A 23,716-nucleotide genomic window follows, 5' to 3' on the forward strand; every position below is an offset into this window, starting at 1 on the left:
GCTGTGATTATTGTGTTAATGACATCTGAGTATCTGTTGTTTATGTAGCGCAGTAGCGCAAAAAAACATGCTTTCTGTTTCCTATCAAAGACTTTTCTAAATTTGGTGAACACATTATCATATCAAAATGTCATGGAGTAGAGTTTCAAAGCCATATTAGGCTTAATTTTGACATAAAACATTTTTTTATCATGGGGCAACCATCAGGGCATTTGAAGCATAAATAATTGAGTTTTAGGGTTGGTGGTTCGATCCCCTGCTCCTCTTTATGTACATGTCAAAGTGTCTGTAAGCAAGACACTTAAGGCTAAACTGTGTAGAGAACAAAATGTCACCTTAGAAAAAAGCATCTGCAAAATTAATGCAATGTAATTATCTTAAATCTGAAAATGGAGTTGTGTTTAGAAAAAGCATTCAGTACCAGAGTTTCCCCGACCATTGCCTTGGAGGGGCAGCCCCCCCCTGCAAATAACAAATGTAATTTATACTAGCAGGATAGCGGGAGCACAATAGGCTCACAGGTGACAGGCTTGCACCAAAACCTAACATTAATATTTATTTACCAAATTTATGTGCACTCGTTTCATTTCAGTTCAGTGTAGAGAAATACACCAATATGAACAACCACCTTACTGCGCACATCTGTGACGACACTGTCGACACCACGTTTCTGTATCCATGACACGCCCGCCCCGCAACAACACTAGTAGTTTCAGGAACTGAAAAAAATCCTGGGGGAAACACTGAGTACCTTTAAACAGACTGGTGTGTGCTCTTCTCCGTATACAAGCAAGGATAAATCAAACATTACAGCTAAACAAACTTTCCTAACTTTCTCCAGTGAGTGACCTCTCTGTCCACAGAAACCTAGGCTCACCAACATTACATTACATCTTTTGTCCATCTCATCACTTCAGAAAGCATCACAGACTATAAGAATGTCACATGATTTGTGAGGTCTGAATTTAAAATTATTCCCTTTGGCTGCCTTAGATAATCATATTTGTCCCAGGTTTGGTTCCTGCTCCTCTGTGTTTGAGCTGAAACAAACACATTATCAAACACAAACAAAACAAATCTTTATCGAACTCCATTTCCATAATGCAGGTTCTTTTTCAATATCCCTCTGTGCCGGTTTTCCACAGTACAAGTCTGAACAAATTCAAGCCCCAGCTATTCTACAGTGCTAAGGTTCTCAGCTCTGTTTGATTAGGGCAACACACAGGAGGTCCACTGCCACGGTGTTTTCTTTACCTGGGCCCATAACTCTTAAAAACACACAAACACTTGGGTTGTAAATGACCTGTTCATCACACAGTGACAGCAGAGGTGATTCTGGACTCTTGGTGGGCCAGGTGTGCAGATCAGGACAGCTGTGGCGTGCCAAGACCTGTTGGCATGGCGACGCGGGACCATGGAAAGTTCTGGAATCTGTCGCTGCTGGCAGGCCGAGCTCCTGAGCGGGACTGGTGTTGGCTTTGCCTCCAACTGTTTCTTTACAGACATGCTGAACGCCAGCAACAGCCAGGGGCCAAGATCAGCCCAGCGAGTCTGGCCACACGCAGGCCACTTACACACACACACACACACACACACACATATATATATATATATATATATACACCCACACACAGTTACACAAGCACACACAAACAAACATACAAGCATTTTCTGCAATCAGCCTGTGTTTGTCAGAGCAACAAAATGCAACAAACCCAAACATATTTTCACACATCTCTGCTTTCCCCATATGTCCAGATTCTTTAATCATCATTATTTAAAGGGCCGGTACTGTGGAAAACAAAAAAGAGCTTTGGGATGGATTAGGATGATGATGGCAGCCCTCCTGTGCTGTTAAATTACTCGATTCTATCACCTCGGTGTTTTTAAGATATTTCAAATTTTGAAATTTGTGGCTCAAGAGCTAGCGGTGTTGAGGCTGAACCTGATACTATGTTACACCAGACAGTCAAATCAATGCTAGGAAGCTGTAGCATGAGCCCACCGCTGCCCGGCGCTACGCTGAGTGCGTTCGTACATCAGAGTTTGCACTGCAGCTGGACGAAAGCAGCCATTACTCTAGGTGAAGAACGGAACTTGCGTTATTCCTATTCACAGTATTCCCATTGGATGGGGATAAAAGTGGGGGCCACACCTCCAGCCAATCGGAGTAGGTAATCACTAATGCCAATTTTATGTAAAAAGCTTCCAAAATAGCCTGCTGGAGGACAGAGGGGAATCTGGGCTGTAAGGAAAGATGGGTTTAGAGAAATCTAACCAACTTTTGGTGATTAAAATGTCACCGATATGTTTAAAATAGATTCAGTATTCATTGAAATTTGTCAAAAAAGGCCATAAAACTAAATCTTCAATGTGTAAATATATTTTTTATGTACAGTTTGCACTTGTTTTATTTGTCATGCATCACTTTTTTGGTCTATTTTCATATTGTAAATATTCTAAATTATATCTTTTTGTTTTGTCTCTATAATCAAAATTTGTTTGATCAACTCTACTTTTTGCCATCCTCCCAGGTTATACAACAGTCTCCCTCTTATGGTCAGATCAGTAAACTATGAAGTGATTTAAATCTCATCTCAAGCCCTCTGAAATACATTTTATCGATGGTGCTTTTCCTTATTCTCTTTCATCTTTCATTTAAATATTTGTTTTGCTCACTTACCTACTTGCTTTTCCTGTTTTTTATGTTTCCTTGCTGTGTGATGTCTGTAATCAGACTGCAGTGCTGTTCATTCATTTTCATTTAATCACTGAAAAAAATCTGAGATCTGAGCAGTGATTCAGAGATGTGGAACCAGCCTTGGTGTTTGTTGTAATAGTAATCTAATCTTATCTATGATCACACAATGCTTCTTTGTGTTAACCCGATTAAAAAACAACAATAATAAACACATCAGTAGCTTGAAATCACACATATAAACAGCATGTCAGTCAACTTTGCAGCACTGAAGCCTTTCTGGGACAAATATGTTACAGATGTTGCTTTTCTTTCTATGGCAAAATATACAAAATATACCATTCCAGTTCTTAACTAATTATAAAGTGACAATGTATTACACAGTACTGTAATGTTCCCACTTTGGCTAAGCACTATCAGTGGTGCTTGAAACCTTGATTGAGTAACCTTTGAAGGGGGTGTCAGTGAATAATCGCTCTGTTGAAACGGCTCCACCACAGAAAAATAAACTTGCCATCTTTTGTTTTCTTTGTGTGGTTGACGGTAATTCATTGAGTAAAGTAAAATGGGAGAGAATTCTTTTGAGGCTTTTGTTTGCTAATTCATTACGTTCTCGAGACCTGGGAAAGTGGCTGCGGAAATTAAAATTTATTGAAATCTATTTCAGTGGTAAAGTTGGCTGTATTTCTTGGAGAGTCAAGCCCGTTTTTAAACTCGCACAGTGAGTTTTGGTCAATGAGGAGGTGAACTGCTTTTATGGCTGTGCTTGGAGGGAGGAATGTGTAGGTTTGTGGCCAGTAGAAACCTGCAGCTATAGAGGAACTGGTTGTAATGGCACGCTGGAAACATGGTATAGAACGATCAGCAGACTTTCATGTTTGAAATGAAAACATTGTGATTCTCATTCCTGCAGGTGTGCGGCCAAAAAGTGGATAACTGAGCATCACGTTGACTGCCAATTTAAGTACATAACTGAGTATGACACTATAAAAAAGTGTCAATCAAAAGCATCAGTGATACATATCTGGTTTTGATGTTGGTACTTTAGGATCAAAGAATGAAGGCTTAACTTTATATTAAACATTTTGCATCGACATTCAAGAATCTTACAGGGAGAAATCCATTGTAAATGAGGAAAAAGTACCAATTTCTTCACTAAGAGCCACATCGATAGTCCATAAGGGCCTGAAGCTACAATACAGGTTGTAGTAAAATGATGCAACATCTATGGTCTTTCAACTGGAAAAATGTACTTTGTCTCTTGGTTTTACTATCTTATCACTATGACTATTCCTATTTTTCCAAATAAAACCAACAGCAAAATCTTGGAAATAAAAGACGGACTGAAGGAAGTAGAATTCAGAAAGCGAAGTTTAAAACAAGCGTATGTTGTGCTGAGCAGTGGCCACTGTGACTAACGGTAAATACTAATGATATATGCTAAAAGGTTGTGTAACAGTAGCACAAGTTAAGGAAAGTTAAAAAATAAAAAATAAACTGACTCAGTAATGTCCATTGCACAGAAATATCTATCTACAGGTTGCTAACATAAGCCACCATAAGCTACTGGTCATACCACACCAATTAAGACTGTGGCAGAAGAACCACAGAGTGAGTTTGTTTAATTTTTAAGTTTAATTGCTCATAAATTCAACTCTTCACTCAAGAGAGAAATACTGGGTTATATCTGATTTTAAAAGTTACATATACAGGCATGCTGATCATTACACTAGAAAAATGCTGTAAATCACAACAGTTTACAAAACAACTCCTAGAAAGCTTTCAGGACCATAGATGGATAAATGGATGGATACTCCTCTAATTGTTGTTTGAAGTTATTTGCTTGCAGAAATGTAAAAAAAAATCCTGGTTAAAAAAAAAATGCTGCTGTCTATGTGTTGCTTTCAGCATTTTTAAAACTACCACTGGAGAGCACCAAAGATTGTAATGTTGAAACTCTACACATAGTGCTTTTAATCCATAAGAGCCTGAATTTTTACTGATGACGGACTCAGACTTACATTGTGTTCATAGTATACTATCATCTGCCGTAACCAATGAGTAGCAAGTGTTGTATCCATCCCACTGAAGTCAACACAAAAGCTACAGGAGTGGTTGCCAGCAAGAGTTAATTTAATTGTTTTTCATCAAACAAATATATAAATTTTGAGATTTTGAGTTATTATTTCTTCAAGTTGACTTAAAACAACCTGTACAGCTACGTCGATTTCATTCATGCTTGTTGCCAACTTTTCTCTGGTGAAAGAAGATGACATCACCATCCTTAATTCCACCTGCAAAGCTTTGATTGGCTTTGTTGTAGGGCTGCAACTAATGATTATTTTCATTATTAATAAATCTGTATATTATTTTTTCAATTAGTTGATTGGTCCAAAAAATGGTGAAAAATGTTTCCCAAATCCCAAAGGTGATGTCCTCAAATGTCTTGTTTTGTCCTGACCAACAGTCCATAAAATATATAGAAAATATTCACATTTTAGAAGCTGTAATCAGGGAATTTGGACAAGTTTTCTTAAAAAATGACTCAAAACTATTAATTGTTATCAAAATAGTTGGCAATTAATTGAATAGTTGACAATTGACTAATCATTGCAGCTCTACTTCATTGTTTTCCAACAGGGGAATGAGCCAATAAGCACAATCAGACGTGTTTGAATCGTTGGAAAAATCGCAATTCAGGGTTTGAAAGGTCACAAAATATGACCTATCAAAAGGAAATGTGTTGTCTCATAATGGTGACTTCCTCTGGTATTCTGGTGCTTTTCTCCTATGTGTTGTGTCACCGTCGGGTTATAAGTGTGCAAAGTTTCACTTAAAGCTCTGTCCATGGTCCAGCGGCTCGATAGCCTGCTGAGATGAAGTATGACCTGACTGACTGAAAGACTTCCTCCTCTCTGTCCCCTCTCACCGGGCACAGAGTGGGTGGATATGGTTAGCAGCAGTCATAACAAGCATTTTTCAAAATGAGCTTCATCTGATGACAAGCTGGGACATATTGAATGCCCGACAGTGTTTTCCATTCCAAGTCTCTGATGTTGCTGTCCAACAAAGACTTTGCTCTGTAAATGTGTAGAGGGAGGAAACAGAAAAAGAATGTTTTTGGAAGATGGAGAAGACATCATTCAGGAAAGCAATGTTTTTAGCATCTTACACACAGCTGGACATACACGGCTTCCTCAGGCTGCTACAAAGATTTTCACTGAACACCCCAAATCATTATGTTGTCACTTCAGTTTTAGTCTCACATATGGCATTATATGTCTTAATGCATGTGGTTACTGCTACTTATTGCTTTACCAGAGTGTCCATCAACTTGCAAAGCTTCACCAATAAACTAATTTCCATTTACTGTCCGCCGCTGATGTTATAAGTACATCTTAGCTTTCCAATACCGTGGCGACTGCCAGCATGCATCCAACCCACCCAGCTGGTCTCATTTTGACACCTGAGGTTGCCATCTTGTAAGTCAGAAAAAGTAAGAGCTATAGAAAGGTGACAACAGTTTTCCCTCCTAGTTTACCTCCCTGCACCACACTGAGTCTGACAAGCTGCTGAAAAATAGGACTGGGTCACATTTCAGCCTCAAAAGAATGTGCAGGGGCTGTGAGTAACCCTGTGGTCTGCTTCGGCATGTTTGGTCTGGCTCTTCATAATATCATGTAGTGTGCCATTGAGCACCGAGGGCATGAACACCAAAGAGAAGTGCTGAGGGCGTTCCTACTTTAGACCAAAATCGACGCCAAAAACCTAATAGTAGCACTGTAATCAGTCTTCCCCCTAATATTAGCACCATGGCTTTTTTCTCCAGGGTGGCGGTTGGTGTGTTTGGCTCAGTGCATCCTCTTTGACCTTAAATTCAGTCCTGTGGCTTTATAAAGCACCTCTTGGCATCATCAGCAGTCAGCAAATTAATAAAATGCTGCTTTTACCTCATATATGATATTTACCTGAATGTTACACAGAAGATAATGATACCAATGATTAAAAAAAAACATCCTCAATTACAATACTAATCCTTCTTAAAAACAGAAAAGATTACTGAATTGATCCATTATTCTTCGCAGCGTGTCAAATGTATTAACTTCTTGAGCTTTTTTTTTTTCGCCATATGTTTTTATCATTGAACTCCGCTCAGGAAGTCTCATGGAACCGGTTTCTCTTTTATCAAAACCAGAGGTGCTGATGATGGCGGGCTAAAGCACGCACTGAGAAAGGTCCAGTTACACAGAGAAATAAATGACATGTCCCAAAAGGAATTGGACATGAACTTAAAGATAACTCGGTCAATGCACTTCAAATCATAGTTGATATTCAATATCACCCCTACTGGCAATTGTTGCACCTCCTACACGGCAGGGTTGCTTTCCACTGTTGCACCTGTGCTGAATTAGCAGGAAAACTCATATCCTCACCCTAAAGAGAAGAGCATGTCAATTAAACTAGAAGCAGATCCCTTCTCAATCAAGCCACCCAGTAGGCGCTCTCACTGTGAATTAAAATTAAAATTGATATCCCCAGCAAGGCCAGTATTTTTTGTTCTGCCACTAAATGTCGGTGATTTATCATTCAAACATCCTAGGGTTTTGTGTAGGTACTTTTGGACCTCAGGTTCAGTGGGTTTGATGCTCGGCCAGGGACAATATCGAATCCATGCCAAGAGTCCAAGCTGTGAACGCTTGTCTGAGAGTTACCGTAAATCCTTCTGCTCGCACCACTAAGAAGCTCAGAAAGCCACAGCCCTGCTATTTGCCACCCCTGTGGTCCTTACAGGTAGCCACTGAGACTCCCCAAATTATGATTTCAATGTATAGGGGAGCAACACAAGAACAGAGCTCAATGGATAAAGGCCTACCTGTTGCCCCTTATTTTCCTCAGTGGATAAGGACTGCGGCTGTCAGTTTCCTCTGTGTTGATTAATCTGGCACTTTATTGGATATGATCCTGATGATTAATGGCATATTATCCTGGAAAGGTTGGCCCTCTGATAAAACATTCAGGTTTCTGATATTTCCAGGCTCAACTTGATATTTCTGGCTGTTAGTCCTTAACATGCTAAACTTTTGAATGTGATAAATACATGATTTCTTCTGTTTGATTAACCATTTACGCAGAGCAGACCATTGAAACATTATATTCGATGTTGTCACTTTAATCTGACCTATGTCAATTATACAGATTATACATTTTGCCTTGCAAAGAAATACACTCAGATACATACATGAGCACAAACAAATGTGTTATTTTAACATGGAAGATGCTCACTCTTTAGAGTAGTTTAAGTGTAATGATTATTTATTTACTTTTTTTTACCGTAATTAATAAAATTTTAACTTTTCATATTTTAAACAATTCACTGATAATGGTCAAATGATCTTCAAGTGGGTGGTGGATTATTGTAAGAGATCCTCCATCCTGATTTCACCCACCTTGAGAATCCATTAGGTGTAAAAACAATGAATTAGCATAACGTCTGTAAGGATGATAATGTTCTTAATTTAGACATATTTTCCAGGTGGAAAATAGTTGGTCAGAGGGGTCTAGGCATGAAGTCCAACACTGCCCCCACCAGGAGTTCCCAGCAGGGTTCTGGGATCACACATCAAGGTCTGTCGCTGGCCCTCGACCCCTGCCCAGGCCTCTGTGACGGGGAGGGGCGAAGATTGAGTGGGCCGGAGGAGACAACACACCATAGCTGTGTGCAACTGCACAGTGAGTCCTTTCGCTCGTTGCCATGCTGTAGCTGACCGCAGGATTGCAGTGTTTACTTAAGAGCCGGTGCATAAGAGAAAGGCGGACCACCGGCAGTCACCACCCGCCGGGCCCTGGGCAGGACCTGGGGCTCATCTTTGTTGAAAATGGCTCTGGAACCTGCCACCTCCCACCGGGCTGGCCTATATTTAGCAACAAACTGAAAAACCTCTTCATTCTTAAAAAGCTGTTTAGGTTTCCATTGAGAAGGGGGTTCAGAGGAGGACGGGTGGTGATGCTGCACTCCTGTAGTCTGAGGGGTGCTTCTTTTTGGCCTGGACTCACCTGTAATGTACCAGACATTTATGTTAACAGCTTACCTCGGATGGAAACAGTCTATCTCCAAAGGACAGCCAGGTGATGTATTAAAATAAGAAGACAGTTCCTTGGAAACCCAATTGCCAAGTGATATGAACAGTATGTGAAAAATCCCTTGAAAACATTAACATGTTTATCAATGCACATAAATCTTTACCTTGTTTTAATTTTAAATTAACTTTTGATCTTTTGAGATCCTTTCTAATTAATATGGAAATTGGCTATTAATTCTGTCGTCTGAAAAAGATGTGAAGCTTAATACGATGACCGACATGCATAAAGACTCTCAATCCAGACCAACAACCACAAAAAAATAATGAAAAGGGTAGAAAAAAATTGCACTTTTTTGTGTAAAATCATCAATTCGCAGTGAATGAGTGAGGAAAAATAACCCACAAACTGAATTTACAAACAACCTTTAAAAGTTCAGCCCCAACCCGTGTTGAATAGTTAATACTTCTTTCATGTTGAAGGAAACCAGTGATTCAGAAATAAAAAGCTAATAATGAGATAGACAGAATTTTATCCAGCTGTATCTAGTTATCAGCATATTAGATCTATGTTTCTCAGACATATTCTTAAAGCATCTGGTGAAGTATTTTACTAAAATCAAGGCGTTTTGCTTCATTTGCTCTAGAAACTGGGTTGCATGTTTCTGTCCTAATGGCGTTTTGCTGACTCTGTATTTTTCTGTTTGTATGCTGTTCTTCTCTTCCCACTTCTCAACGTCTCACTGAACTCGAGAGGAGGGCAAATCCAAGACAGGACATGCGTGTTACATGTTTTCATTTGCCCTTATATATGCCTGAATAGTGAAACAATCCCTCTTTTCATGCCCATGGTTTCATTCAGTGGGTGGCGAGAGCACCACTATGATTGGGGATGAGGGAGCTGGGTGATTTTTTCCAAGGTGAGCACCTCATGGGAGATGACTGTTCGCTGCCATTAGTTTAAGTGCAGGAGTGTCAGTTAACCCGACACTGGCACCAGGAATACTTAATGCCAGATGGAGGGAGCTGTCCTTGAAGTCTTAACAAGCAGGCGCAGAGAAACAAGCCTTTATTCAGTGTGAGAGAACATAGAAAAAATTGATAACTTAGCAAGGTTACCACAAAGTGTACGTTAAATCCCACATAGGAAAGGGAGGGATAAAGGAGATTGAACGGGGTTGGGAGGGGCAAAAGTCCAAAGTGGATAAAAACACAGTTTAGATGTTGCTGACTGTAATTTTTTATTGCGTTCAAAATACGCAGGAATATAAAACAAAGCAGTGGTTGTCACGCTAAAGGGTCCAGCTGCTTAAGAGGTGTCAAATTATTGTACCTCAGCTGGATACATCGGTGTTGGAAGCCAGGGGGTGAGAAAAGAGCCAAACCCAGCAGACTTTGGCACATTTGTCCTTTACCGCTGGCACGGATGAGCCACGCTGTGAGGCTTCAGAACATCGATAGGCCCCCGGTGTTTTACTACCCAAAACTATGAGCTGTTACAAGAGCCGAACCATCAAGACTACCTCCTGGAAGGACAGTAAACATAACGACAAGTGCTTTTTCCACATGGTGCACCTCCTAGTCCTCTGACCAAATAGTTCTGATTTAGGTCAAGAGAAGTCCATTCAGGCAGCACAAGGCCAAAAAGTTTCAATTTCCAGGAGTGCAAAAATAAGATCATATCAGCTGAAGTACCAGGTTTTTAGGAATGTGTCCTGGCTGCAGTAGGCACAGAGCTGAGAGCTATTACTTGAAATAACTTGACACTAGAAAGACCCCAAAACGACCGGTAAGGAAATTACAAACACAGTCATGTCAGTCTACAGAGGCACCTCACACAAAGGTCCCCCAAGAGGTCTCTTGTTGTCAGCTTTGATAAAATCCACTCCCTTTTCTTTTTTGGTACCTAACTGAAAATTGAGCTTGAGTCCTGCCAACGATTGCAATAAAATGCTGAATGCACTGAGCTGTTGGCATGTTCCCTGATCTGGCACTTGCACCTACGAGTGCTGCTGAGTCTCTGTTGATTGTCTATTCCTCATTCATTAGGTCCAGTTAATGCTGACGCTCCCGAATCGGTGACTTGCTTGAGTGAAGGGTCTGTGAGCTCAGAGCCCAGGTATCCGGGGAAGAGAGGAAACAGTTAAGGGGCATGGCGGTGTCACAACCGACACATCACAGGAGGCTTTTGAGAAGTCTTTGGCTCTTCCCATACTGGTCCGGTACCAGTGTTCAGCCATGCGGACAGAAAGACTAAGCAGAGGCAGGTCTGTTGAGAGCTTCGGCCAAGTTAAGCACGGAAATATTTCTTTCCTGTTAACTCAAGAGTCTGGCAGTCACCTGTGTGAGGTTGCCCTCTCTGTCCGTCGCGAGCCACCGACCATTCACTTCAGCTGTGAGAGGCATGTAAAAAGAGTCTTACCTGGTGATGAACCATGAATAAAGTCAAATGTGCGGTCTGAAATCTCACAAATAAGATGTTTTAATAGCATCATTGTCTGTAAACTATGAAAAATGTCACTTTGCTGGTTGCGTGGGCTGAAAGAAGTTCCCGTAATTGTTGAAGTTTAGAGTTACAGTGAGTTCCTGAAGGCCCTGTCATGGGGGAGCCAGGTCTGTGTTTGGGGACAGCAGATATATTTCTGTTTGGGCAGAGTTGGTGATTGTGTTTGGTGCACAGTAGCCAAAGTAAATTTACTCAAGTACTGTGCATTAGTACAGCAACATAATGAACGTATCTCACTAATATCAAGTCATCTTTTAGGTACTAACTGGATCTTTTTCTTGTTTTAACAACATATTGTATAGAAGTTTCTTGATATAACAACTTACCAACTTATCATGGTATAATGAGAAATGTTTGTTTTAATGAGATATGTTAATTTTGTGAGATAATGGGAAATGTTTGCAATATAAAAAGATAAAGTAGTATGTTGTTACTACAAGAAAAGATTCTTGTTAAAACAGAGTAATTAAGTAATAACAAGGAAAAATATGTTATTATAACAAGAAACTGAGCTTTTTTTTTAAATTTCCTGGAGTCTCTGCTGGTTGACTGTCAGTTGCTCATAGCCAAGAAAAAACCTGGCACATACCACCCCTTAGAACAGCAAATTGTCATTTTTATATTTTGGCTTTTATATGGATTGAACATACAAGGTTTAATGTGTTAATTAGTGATCTTTAGAGGTGCTGGTAGGCGGATTTTGGTACCCCTGGACAGAGGAAAGGGTAACTGTTTCCCCATTTCCAGTCTTTATGCTAAGCTAAGCTAACCGGCTGCTGGCTTTAGTCTCATATTTAACAGACAAAGATGATCTAACTCTTTAGCAGAAACCATATAAGTAGGTGACACTATTTCCCATTTGTATGCAGTATATAAATATTTAATACATGGTTTATAACACACTAATATAGTTAAAAACTAAAACTAATGTACACTATTTGTCAACAATCATAACTTCTCCTGTGAAGACATATTTTATTTTATTATTACAACTGTGTTTATTTATAACTGTTTATTTTCAGTTATCTGCTTATATACAAGCACTCAGGTGTCCACAGGATAACTTATAGTTGCTGTCAAATGCATTAATAAACACTTATAACTGCTAACAGCTACATTATAGTGTAAACATTATAAACCATTTATAAACTGTTTATATAATGCTTATAAATGCTAAATGGCAGTGAAGCTCATTCGCAGGGCATCTGGAGTGGTCACTAACAGCTACTGCAGAAGAGGTACTTTCAGTTGCTCTAACAGATCAAATTTGTGTTGATCCTTTCATGTCAATGCATTACATGTTGAGGAGATGGATGGCCAACATTAAGTTTTCCCCCCAAATGATCCAACATGGCGTCCCATGGGTGCCTCAGTGGAGCCTTAATAGGAATTCTTCATTCACTACATGAAAGTTCACACACAGTAATGTTTGCTTTAAGTTCAGTGAGGACATGAGCAAGTGTGTGTCTGTATTCAATGGCCAAATAAAACGGGAAAGGCCCAAATCATAATAGTATTGCAAATATATGGAGGAGTACTTATGATACAAACAGGCAGAAGGCCAAATGGGCATCAACAAGGGCCAGAGAGGGAGTCTCATTTTTCCTTCTGACAGAAATGTCTACAACTAAGTGTGTGTCCTTTAAGTAGAGTTTGGATTGTCAACAGATGAAAATATACTGTGTGAGCACTACTAGATGGCTGTTCCTAGGCCAGGACACACAAATCTCAACTCCTGTGAAATACACGGCTCCCACTGCCCGCATCCTACCCTCCTTTTTGCACAGGAAACTGCACAGGATTTGATCTTAATTAGTTTGGCAGTGAGCTATAACATCCTTGGAGGATTAGAGATTGTTGTGATAGATTAGTGCAGGAAAGTGTACTAATTTTTTTAAAGTGTTGCATTGTATCGCATATAAAAGGCTCTGATAAAATTCTTAAATGTGCATTTTGTTTAAAAGAATGTAATTTACAGAAAGAAACAGAATTTACATCAAACTTTTTGCTTTTTATGTAAACCTGGACCAAGCAACAGATGTGTGCCAATGAGGTGACTGGGCTGTGATGATACGCTGAAATTTTCATAACTTTGATTAATTTCACAAGTATGTCTTTTGTTGTGTCAGTGGAATTGGATCAGACGTTCTCTGGGTGGTAAAGGTTGACTTTTCCTAAGCTACTCCTGTGGTTGGCTCAATTGGGATTTAGAAATGCTTAAAATCCAAGATAAACTGAACCAAAGAGTCTGTGTTCAACATTTTTCTAAGTGATCAGAAATCCACTTTTAGCACATGGTTGTTTTAGTTTGTATTCTTTTGAGATTTTCCCTCTTTTCTCTTTAATAATTAAATTATCAACACAGCTTTTTTGATGTAATTGCACACATGACTTTATATATTTTATATTGTTTCTGCCAGATGTTTCATTTGTTCTTGCGTTTTGTTTTGCAAATCATCTGTCAAGAAGTGTCGTCGATTATACTGACTAGTAGGCATCAGGCGGAGCGATTCCATTTTAAATGAACTCGTTCTGAAAATGTGAATGTTGACGATTAAAGAGTGAGCTTTGATCATTTTTCAGAGGCCATGACTGTTATGCTTAAAGAGGCGCACTCTATGATTCTTGGCCCATGCCTTATTTTCTGTATAAATTACATACAAAGAAAGCTTAAGAGGTGTTTCTCAAGGGCTCAACATTTTTTACACTTACACTACATTGGCAAATCCACTATGGAAAAGCTGAACTATACTTCAAGTGCCATGTTTAGTGTGGTTTGGAGCTGAGGTGGGGATCAATTGCTTGGTTTCTGCAGCAGCATCCCAGAAAGCCCCCGTGGGGCGGGTCTGAAGGACAGGTGGGGAGCCACACTGCCACCTCAAACCACTGTCCCCGCGGTAGGAGGGGGAGGCCCTCACCACAGAGTTAGAAACCAGCATGCCCAGATACCCAAGACAGGTAGGCAGTGGTGAGACACTGCCATGTCTGTGTATGAGGGTGTAGTGCGAGTGTGTAGAGCTGCATTACTGATGAATCTGTTTAATGTTTTTTAAATTAATTGTTTAGTCTACAAAATGTTGGAAAATACTGAAAAATTAACCCGGTTCCAGACCTCTGAATTGCTGCCCATATTTCATATTTGGTCAGCAATTCTTTAAGGTGAAATGAATTGGTAATTTAGTCTGATCATCAAGCTACCGAAAAATATCCATCACAGTTTCCCACAGCCCAAGTTGACATCTTTAAATGTCTTCTTTCTTCCGCCCAATAGTCCGAAACACAATAATACTATAATAATGAAAATCAAAGGCAGCAAACCCTCAATTTGGAGAAGCTGAACCAGCTGTGTGTGTGTTATGGGGAACTGAGAGAAAGTGATTACTGTGTCACCTTTTGTCATTTTTCTTTTATGCTTTCCTGTTTGTTTATTTAGATCCCCATCAAAAGTTTGAGACCACATTGAAAATCTCTCATATTTTCTCATAAACCTGGAAATAATCAAAAAGTTTGTGGATTCAGAAACATGTAAACACATAAGACATAATGACATGTAAAATGAAGAAGAAATAGAAAAGATTCTACACTCTTAGGTCACCAATCAAATTTAAGCAAATTTGTGGTCTAAACCAACTTAACTCCTTTGTACAAAAGGTCAGATTTCTTCAAGTTGTGTCCCTTCCATTGAAGTGTTCAAATGACACTCGGGTGGATTTGAACTACTCATCAGAGGCTCGTTAAGTAACTCAACCTGCAGCCAGTGTTCACCTGTTATAAATATGGCTGTGCCTCAAGATTCCAGCAGATCATTGATTACTTAGTAGCATTGTGATAGTGGAAAACATGGCATCAGAACTGATCTGAAAGTGTCAGATCTCAAAGTATTATTCTAAGAAAAGATTGGCTTTTTCAGTATCAAATCATGGCTAGACTAAAGGTTTCTAAGAGGGCAGTGCATGGAACTCTAAAACACTTTGCAGAAACTGGATCAGTTGCATCTAAAGCACGATCAGGCAAACCAAAAATGACCACACCATCAGAAGATCAATATATGAAGCTTAGTTCCCTGAGAGATAGAAAATCAACTTCATCACAGATACAGAGTTTGCTAAATAACACAAGACTCCAATTAGCAAAAGTACTGTCAAAAGAAGGCCTGTAGCAGGAGTAGCAGTTTCTAAACCACTTCTCAAGAGGGGAAGCAAGGCCAAGAGATACCAGCATTTCATAGTGGATGACTGGAAAAAAAAAGTCCTATTTACCAATGAATCCATGTTTGAGATGTATGGCAGTAACAGAAGGGTCTATGTAGGGGACGAACAGGAGAGAGATGATACCACAGGGTATCAAACCGACAGTGAAACGTGATGGTGGGAATATTCAAGTCTGGGGGTGTTTTGGCTTCTCTGGAGAAGTACTTCTCCATTCTTCAGAGACATGTTGTACCCTCTGGTTTTAATCTTTGTGGAGAAGGATTCATACTGCAGCAGGATAATGACCCCAAACACATCTCAAAGCTTTGCAAGAACTACTTGAAGACCAAAGAAGACCAAGGAGTCCTGACTGTCAAGGACTTCCCTCCACGGTCACCTGACCTCAACCCCATTGAACATTTATAGGGACACTTGAAGGCTGAGAAAGCCAATCATTTATTTAGTGGCATCACAAGAAGTTCTTTGGAACAGTCAAATCATGCTGGGATAACAGGGGTCATCAGGTTTTGCACAAACTTGTGGAGTCCATGGCAGCTCGAGTGCAGGCTGTCATTAAAGCAAAAGGAGGACATACCAAATACTGAGATATTCTGAAAATCATGTCCATTTTTCAAAGATTCCACTTTTCACTCAAATTGTTAAGCTGCTATTATCATTTATAATGAAAAAAATTAGCATTATAAGTCTTTGAAACATCTGTGCTTTATAACGTTAAAGGACGGATTCACAATTTTTCAGCTGTCTTAAAACAATAGTCAGATGGCCAAATGAACACTGAAATAAGCTTTTCTCGCCATAATCATTCCTCCTGTTTGTACTGGCCATTAGAGGATCCCTTAATAATACGCTTAAAATGTAAGTGATGGGCGCCAAAATCCACAGTCCACCTTCTGTGCAAACATGTATTTAAAAGTTTATCTGAAGCTGAGATGAAGCTTCAAATTAGTCAAAATCAAGTAGATATCTTTCAACCTTACAGTCTTTTTAGTGCCAGAGTCCCTCTTTTTTGTTACTATACTTCCACTACAGCTCAACAAGGAAACACTGTGTGAGGAAACATTAGGAGGGAGTTTTATGATAAGACTGTAAATGTGGCAGATATCCACTTGATATGACTAACTCAGACTGTTGAAGCCTCATATAAGCTTCAGATAAACATTTAAATGACTGTGGACACACTGTGGATTTTGGCCCCCATCACTTACATTGAAAGCATATTTGAAGGGGATCATTAAATAGCCAGTATGAAAAGGAGGAATAATTACAGCAAGGAAAACCTCTTTCATTGTTCATATGGGCACCTGACTGTTGTTTTAAGACAGACTTGAAAAATTGTGAACCTATCCTTTAAGACACGTTTGTTTTCTTTGTCTTTCTCTTGATTTAATGTGGGGTTTTTACACTTCTCTTTGTTTTATATGTTGCCCTCATTGTCTCTTTTATCCTTCCTCTCTCCCATTTTCCTCTTCCTGTAAAGCACTTTTGATTCTTCTCTGTTTTACAACATTAAATTAAGTTTGCTTGCTGGCTTGATATTGAACAAAATGAAACCTCAAATAATCCTAATCTGTGGTTATTTTGAATAATGTGGCTCATGCTGCCCTCTTCTGTTACCAAGGCAGATTTCATCTAATCGTCTCTTTACGATATTATGTAATGTGAAAACCCTCAGTGACACTGTTTATTACTACTGACTGCTAACTGTTAACCATCAGATTGAATGAATGCGATAAACACGTTTATGAGGCTGAAACCGCAACTGAGGCCTATAAACGCTGGTAGACAATCAGTGCCATTAAATCGCCATTAAAATTGTTCTCTGATCACTTAACGCGACTCGAATTAACCCTTTAAACTCGCATTTGTCTACTTAATGAAACAATGCGGCGAATAACGTCTGTGAATTGAAACAATTGTGTAAATATCGTCGGCAGGATGGATGTAAAGCCGTTATCTAAAACACACAGCCTGCGGTTTCTTTGTGGCAGCGGCCTGCGAGTGTGCCATTCATAGCCAGCCAATCAGAGCGCAGCTTACTGAGGCGTTCCGTCCCATCACGAGGCAGCTTATTGTTTTGTCCCTGTCGCGACCGCGGACAGACAGAAGCAAGTGGACCGGTTTGAAGCTAAGCTAATTCAGTCAATTTACATCTAGTTAATTTAGATTTTTACTCTGGTTACGTTTGCAGCGAACGCGTTTATCTGTTGGCGAAAAATCGCAGCTACGTGTAAATATTTTGGCGGTGAGGCTAAAAGGCAGAACCGGACATTTATTCAGGTAAACCGCTTCTCTCCTGCTAGCTCAGTCGGCAGCGGGTTAGGCGCCAGTCCCGTCTGACAACAGCGCGATTCGCTCACGTTTCCCGGTGTTGTTGTTATTTCGTAGCTGCTGAGCGAACGAGCTGGTTTCCGTTAACTGGAAACGGTGAAATAAAAGAAGAAGAAGAAAAAAAAGTTAAGGATGGCAGAATTTCTCGAAGATCCGTCGGTTCTCACGAAAGATAAGCTGAAGAATGAGCTCACGGCGAACAATGTGCAGCTTCCGAGCGGAGAGCATAAAAAAGAAGTTTATGTGCAGCTGTATCTGAAGAATTTAACCATACTGAACAACAAGAGGAGTCCACCTACAGACACCTTCTCCAGCGATGAAGAGTTACCTGCTCCCGTTGTTTCCAACAAAAGTCGATCTGGAAGGGTAAGTTTTTGTTTTCTTCTTTAAAAGAATAGGTTCACAATTTTTTTAATGTGTCTTAAAACAACAGTCAGGTGTCTATATGAACACTATAAAGAGGTTTTCCTCACTGTAATCATTCATTCTGTTCATATGTGTTATTAAAATATCCCCTTAAAATGTGCTTTCGATTTAAGTGATCGGGGGGCAAAATCCATAGGGCGTCCACAGTTCTTTAAAAGCTTATCTGAAACTTATGTGAGGTTTCAGCAGTCTGAATTAGTCATAACATGTGGATATCTGCCACATTTACCGTCATATCATAAAATGCACTCTTAATGTTTCCAGAGAATGTTTACCTGTTGAGCTGTAACGTAATAAAAAGGAGAACTTTGGCACCAAAAAGACCATAACATTAAAAGTTATCTACTTAATCTGACTAATTTGGAGGGCTGAAGCCCAATTAGCTTCAGATAAACTTTTAAATACAGTTTTGCTCAGAAGCAGGACTGTGGATTTTGTCCCCCATCACTTACATCATAAGTGCATTATGAGGAAATCTTCTAATGGTGAGTATGCATGTTTCAATGTACATTTGGGCACCTGACTATTGTTTTAAGGTGGACTTGAAACAAGTCTTAATCGGTTTTCACTTGCGGCTACTGTGTGGTATGATGTAATTACTTGTTTTTCTTGTGTATAATGACTGTGACTCATTCATCTCACTAAATGAAATCTTTAATTGTATTGTTTCTGCAGAAAGCTACCAAAAAGACAGACAAGCCTCGCACAGAAGAAGTAGAGGTGACAGATCTCACTGATGATGATTTAAAACAACAGCTGGCAAAGCACGGTGTGGACTCTGGACCCATTGTGGGTAAGTTCCTGGAGTCTGATGTCTCAGACATCCATGACAAAAATATCGTCACGTAGCTTTCCAACAAAGTGAAATATGAAATTATTCAAAGCTATACAAAATTAGTTCAGAAATATATTGTTTATTGGCTTTATTAAATCACGTACACCTTACAAAAGCAAAGAAAAAAGTAATTCACATTTAAAAAATCATATATTTCAACCAGTTTATCAAATTAAGCTGCTAATATCTGGTCATATTTGAACCAGTTGTAACTGAAGTAATATATTTGGCAATTTCTTTGCTTCTAAAGTGGTTTGAACTACAGTACGACTGACTGTATTTTTGAGAGCGATATAGATAAAAAATAGTTTTATTTATATGTTGATTATTATTATTAAATAGATACATAACATAAATACACATCTTTCAAAATAATCCCTAAAATATTTTTTTAAATAGTTGTGACCACCATATGTGCTTGATGTGGTAAACACTGGTCAGGTCCTAGTTTGGGTCTTCAAACTAGCTTTTAGATAAAAAAAAAAAACAAAAAGAACATATTTGCAAATATTCACTGAAGCAGCAGCACATGTATCAGAGTAGTCTTGTTTAAAATAAGATTTTATCAAACTGCATATATTCAAATAAAACTTATGAATCCTGCTGAAGTGAAACTACCTGGTCATTTAACTTTTTCACTCCTTTCTCTCCCCTATTTAGCCTCAACTCGAAAGTTGTATGAGAAGAAGCTGCAGAAGCTTTTGGATCAACCTGCTGCTGAACCTGAAGCTCCTACAGACGTCACAACTCTCCCCAAAGCAGACAGCAACCAGAATGGAAACACAAACTCTGACCAGTACAGTGACAAGGAAGATGGTGAGCTCTTTTGAAATTGAACTCAACTTGCCTTAGACAAATAACAGTGTAATTAATAATCAGTATGTCATAAAACTAGTCATATTGGAAAAACACTGATAACTCAAATGATATCACCTCAACGCTGCCTGTGTTTTCTGTTTGCTTCAGAGGAGATCGCTGCCCCTGAACCAGAACCAGTTCCTGTGGTAGAGAAGCCTGTGCGGAGCAGAGGGAAAACTCCAGTCACCGTGAGGACCAGCAGCAGACGACAAACCAAGGTGAGGCGTACTTTTGACATTTCCAAGCCCAGCGATAGTATTACATAAATCGTTTGCATGAACGTCTTTCTTTTTTTTTTTTTAATTACACTGACAGGTGGTCGAGGAAATCGTTACCGAAGAGACCCCGAAGAAGGCCAGCGAGAGTGTGGTTGAAGATATCCTTGCCAATGAAATCAGCACACCGACAGGCATCAGGTAACGACTGGTCATGAGTTTGCGAACTTATATTTATCATTGTGTTGATGTTCACACACAGAATAGTTCTTGACTTTGGACATATTAATTCAACATTTATTATTTTATCTTATCTTAACTCAAGGTACATTTACTAGCTTTCAACCACAATTCACATTCTTCACAATTCACATGGATGTAGTTTGCTCAGTTGTCACATCTGAGGCCAAAGATCAACACCGAACAGTGTCAGTACAACACCGCTCCCCACTATGTGAAGTGTCTGGGTTGGACTTTGGTGTTGGATGTGACTCACCATGACAACTGAGCAAATTTTATCCACTGAGGAAGGTCATAAGATGCAGTAGAAAGCTCTATAAAAAGGTAGTAATTGGACCTAAAGGGTTTTTTTTAATTGTTTTTGTGAAGTTTGCCTAAAAGTTAGATTTTGTTGTTTCTCTGATCAGCGCAACCTGCAGACGTCCAATCCGAGGGGCGGCTGGTCGACCTGTGAAACCAAGTGAATACTGGCTGGATGAGTCCCTCGTGCAGCCGAGCATCCACACCGAGAACCGTTCTTACTCCGAGTCTTTGTCCAGAGGCGGCAGCGCAGTCTCTCTGAGCAAAGCGCCGGCCCGACGAGGCTTCCTGTCCGTGTTGCTCAAGCTCCTGCTCCTTGTTGTGGTGTGCGGCTCGCTCTACTACGCCTACCAGAACCTGGACGCCAATCAGATCGACAACCTTAAAGGCCTCGTAGACACCGTCGTCGTCCCTCTTCAGGGCGTTGTGAACAACGCAGCCAACTACCTGGGCATCAGTAGCAGCAGTGCTACCGAGGGCGCCGCCAAGTAAAGACGCTCAGCAGTCCCTCGCCATGCCCAAGCCACCTCCCTGCCGCCACAGCACTCCACAACTCAAGCAGTAAACTTGGCTCGCCTCTTCTTTTTTCTTACATGGTCGGACAAAGGACACAGATTTAATTAGGAACGATAAACTTGCTCCTCTCCAGGTTCCAGCTATACCTCCCGCCACAAGAGGGAGGTATAATCAAACAGTAGCTTCTGGATAATACTGTTAATGTGGCAGTCAGAAGAGACTCATTTTAACGTTGATTTTAATCTGTGACTTGTTTGTTGTCTTTGTGTGTATTTAACCCTCGTATGTAGAAACGAGTGCAGAATGGAGAGGCCAGTTTATCCAAGCATGGTTGTAGTTTTTGAAAGTCATACTGTAGTTTCTAACGCCGTGTGCCAGGTGTTTTTCTGATGGTGAAGTGCCTGGACACTGTTAGTGATTAGTGCCCTCCCGTTTCTAAAGCACAAAGCAGCACTACCATTAATACCAGAATGTCTACATGTGTTTCTGTATCATTTTCACAATTTGCTCCGTAGCTATAGAGGTAGGTAGACTGATTTCCTAATTTCTATGGTGCTCAGGTCGATTCAGCTCAAACTTTTTTAATGTGGTCTGTGCTGGGAGGAAGACACTCGGTGTAATCAGGTCACGTCACTGCATGAAGAAAACCAGCCAACATTCATGTTTAGGTTTAAAAAAAAGACAAAACTTTTTTTTTTTTTTTTAGTGGCTGATCGCTGCTTGATTATGGCTAAAATGATGATTCTGGTCACTCTTGCTCAGTATTGTAAATCATGATTTTCGCTGTTCATGGATTGATGAAGAAAAATTTACTGTATTTTTGGCATCTTGTATCAATATCTTCATCGTTTACAAAGAAAATTCTAAATGAAAAAGCTTGTTTTAGTATTGATGATCTACCATTTATCTGACAAGTACTCATCGAGGAAGCTAAAATTGCAGCGTATGATCATAGATTATTGATTTTCCAGCTCTGCCGGTGTGTCCATTTGAGTTTACATTCTTTGGATTTTAGTGCTCTATTGTGCTTTTTTTTTTTTTTTTTTTTGTCTTATGTTTTTATTAGATTTCTGATCCTTCAGTCCTCTGTGCAGGACTGGCTTTTGCAGTGCACCCACATAGCCCACCTCATTGACTGCATGTGTCCACACATGGCAGATCCGCATAGAAGACGCACGGAGAAAGTAAATCCTAATGGGACAGTTAATCCATTTGAGCTACTCTCCTCAGAACTTCTGCCTGTGCAAATTACCACATTGAAGACACTGTAGGTTTCTCTAAAAGGGGTTTCTTTACCCGCTGGGAGCAAGTATGCTTTCACTGCAGGTGATGTTGGGGGTGGGAAAATTTCTTTGTTTCAATTTTGATATTTTTCTAAAGTGATGTGTTTTATAGCAAATTTAAAGGTAACATTTGAAAGCAATATGTAATACATGCAAGTGATACTGTATCTTAATCTGAATCTTACTGATTTTAACATAAGTGATTCATCATCAGGCAGCTCTCCCACAATGGACAGAAACAATAAGGGTTATGTGGGTAAGGATTTTTAATCTGTTTATTTATGATATGTAGGCAGTGTATCATAAAATAAACCTGGTTGATACCAGAATTTTTTTCTTCGTCTTCTGTTAACTCTGACTATCTTTAAAGGACCACACCAGTGTTTTTCATATTTTTACCAATTTGCAATGATCCATACTTTAACCAACTTAAGGATTTTTGAAAAGATTTACATTAACTAACAGGATAATAAGACATATAACCTGCTTTACAGGTAATTATCATAGTGAACATCTTGTATCAGTTAAATCATCTTTATGCAGCAATCCTGTAGAAACATATTGAAGTGGAGATGATGTTAGCGTTAATTGTGAGACATTACGTACCCGTCTCAAGCAAAAAAGGTTGAATAGAAAACAACAGCAGGAAGGAAAAACATTTGAATGTGGTAAAATGTAGCAAAAGGCTAATTGTGAACCATAACTGGACACAAAATATTAAAGAAGACACCATAATGTAGTTTATGTAAAGACACTTACCATAATGGTCCTGGAAGGTGGGGCTCTCAAACTGGATCGCTTTCAGTTGGGACGTAAAAAGCCAGCAAATTGGTAGCATGACTTAAGCGAAAATTGGCAATATCAAAGTTAATTGAATGCAACTTTACGTTACGAGAGAAGACATTAAAACGAATGTTGGTAACGTTACCAGCAGATAGCTAATAATATAACCGTCATAAATGCTAACGTTACGTTAACGGTAGCTGGCCAGTTGTTGAAGTGTTACCTGAGTTGTTGAAGATGCTTAAAAAGAGTTTTAAATTAATATTTTCCCACCAAGCTACTTTACCTCCAAATATCATGCCCAGACTGGACAAACCAAACACTGGCTCTTACACCGTTGGTTCTCCTACATGCTTGGAAGGGGAGGTGTATTCCTTTGGTTGCAATCTGCAACCTCATTGCTAGATGCCATTAAATCCTTCACACTGGTCCTTTAAAAT

General features: G+C 39.6%; 2 protein-coding genes across 5 annotated transcripts in view; both read left to right on the plus strand.

The window, feature by feature from the left end:
* The window catches only part of ldhbb (lactate dehydrogenase Bb), a 66,715-nt gene that overhangs the window by 35,418 nt on the left and 7,581 nt on the right, over positions 1–23,716 (plus strand). For 2 of the 4 annotated variants that reach the window (XM_042411767.1, XM_042411766.1), the window contains one exon: positions 8,219–8,428. The exons of 1 other annotated variant lie outside the window; for it this stretch is intronic. In XM_042411767.1, the coding sequence (XP_042267701.1) occupies positions 8,219–8,428 (210 nt within the window). The remainder of the gene's footprint in view (positions 1–8,218; positions 8,429–23,716) is intronic. One more of the 4 variants, XM_042411768.1, reaches the window with a different exon arrangement.
* Positions 16,799–22,822, plus strand: tmpob (thymopoietin b). The gene is made up of 6 exons (XM_042411774.1): positions 16,799–18,186; positions 18,922–19,039; positions 19,742–19,897; positions 20,048–20,157; positions 20,255–20,355; positions 20,802–22,822. Exons 1-6 carry the CDS (start codon positions 17,953–17,955, stop codon positions 21,184–21,186), a joined length of 1,104 nt encoding a protein of 367 aa, XP_042267708.1. The 5' UTR covers positions 16,799–17,952; the 3' UTR covers positions 21,187–22,822.

This window comes from Thunnus maccoyii, chromosome 5 (assembly GCF_910596095.1).
Source record: "Thunnus maccoyii chromosome 5, fThuMac1.1, whole genome shotgun sequence".
In the NCBI taxonomy this organism is placed as follows: Eukaryota; Metazoa; Chordata; class Actinopteri; order Scombriformes; family Scombridae; genus Thunnus; species Thunnus maccoyii.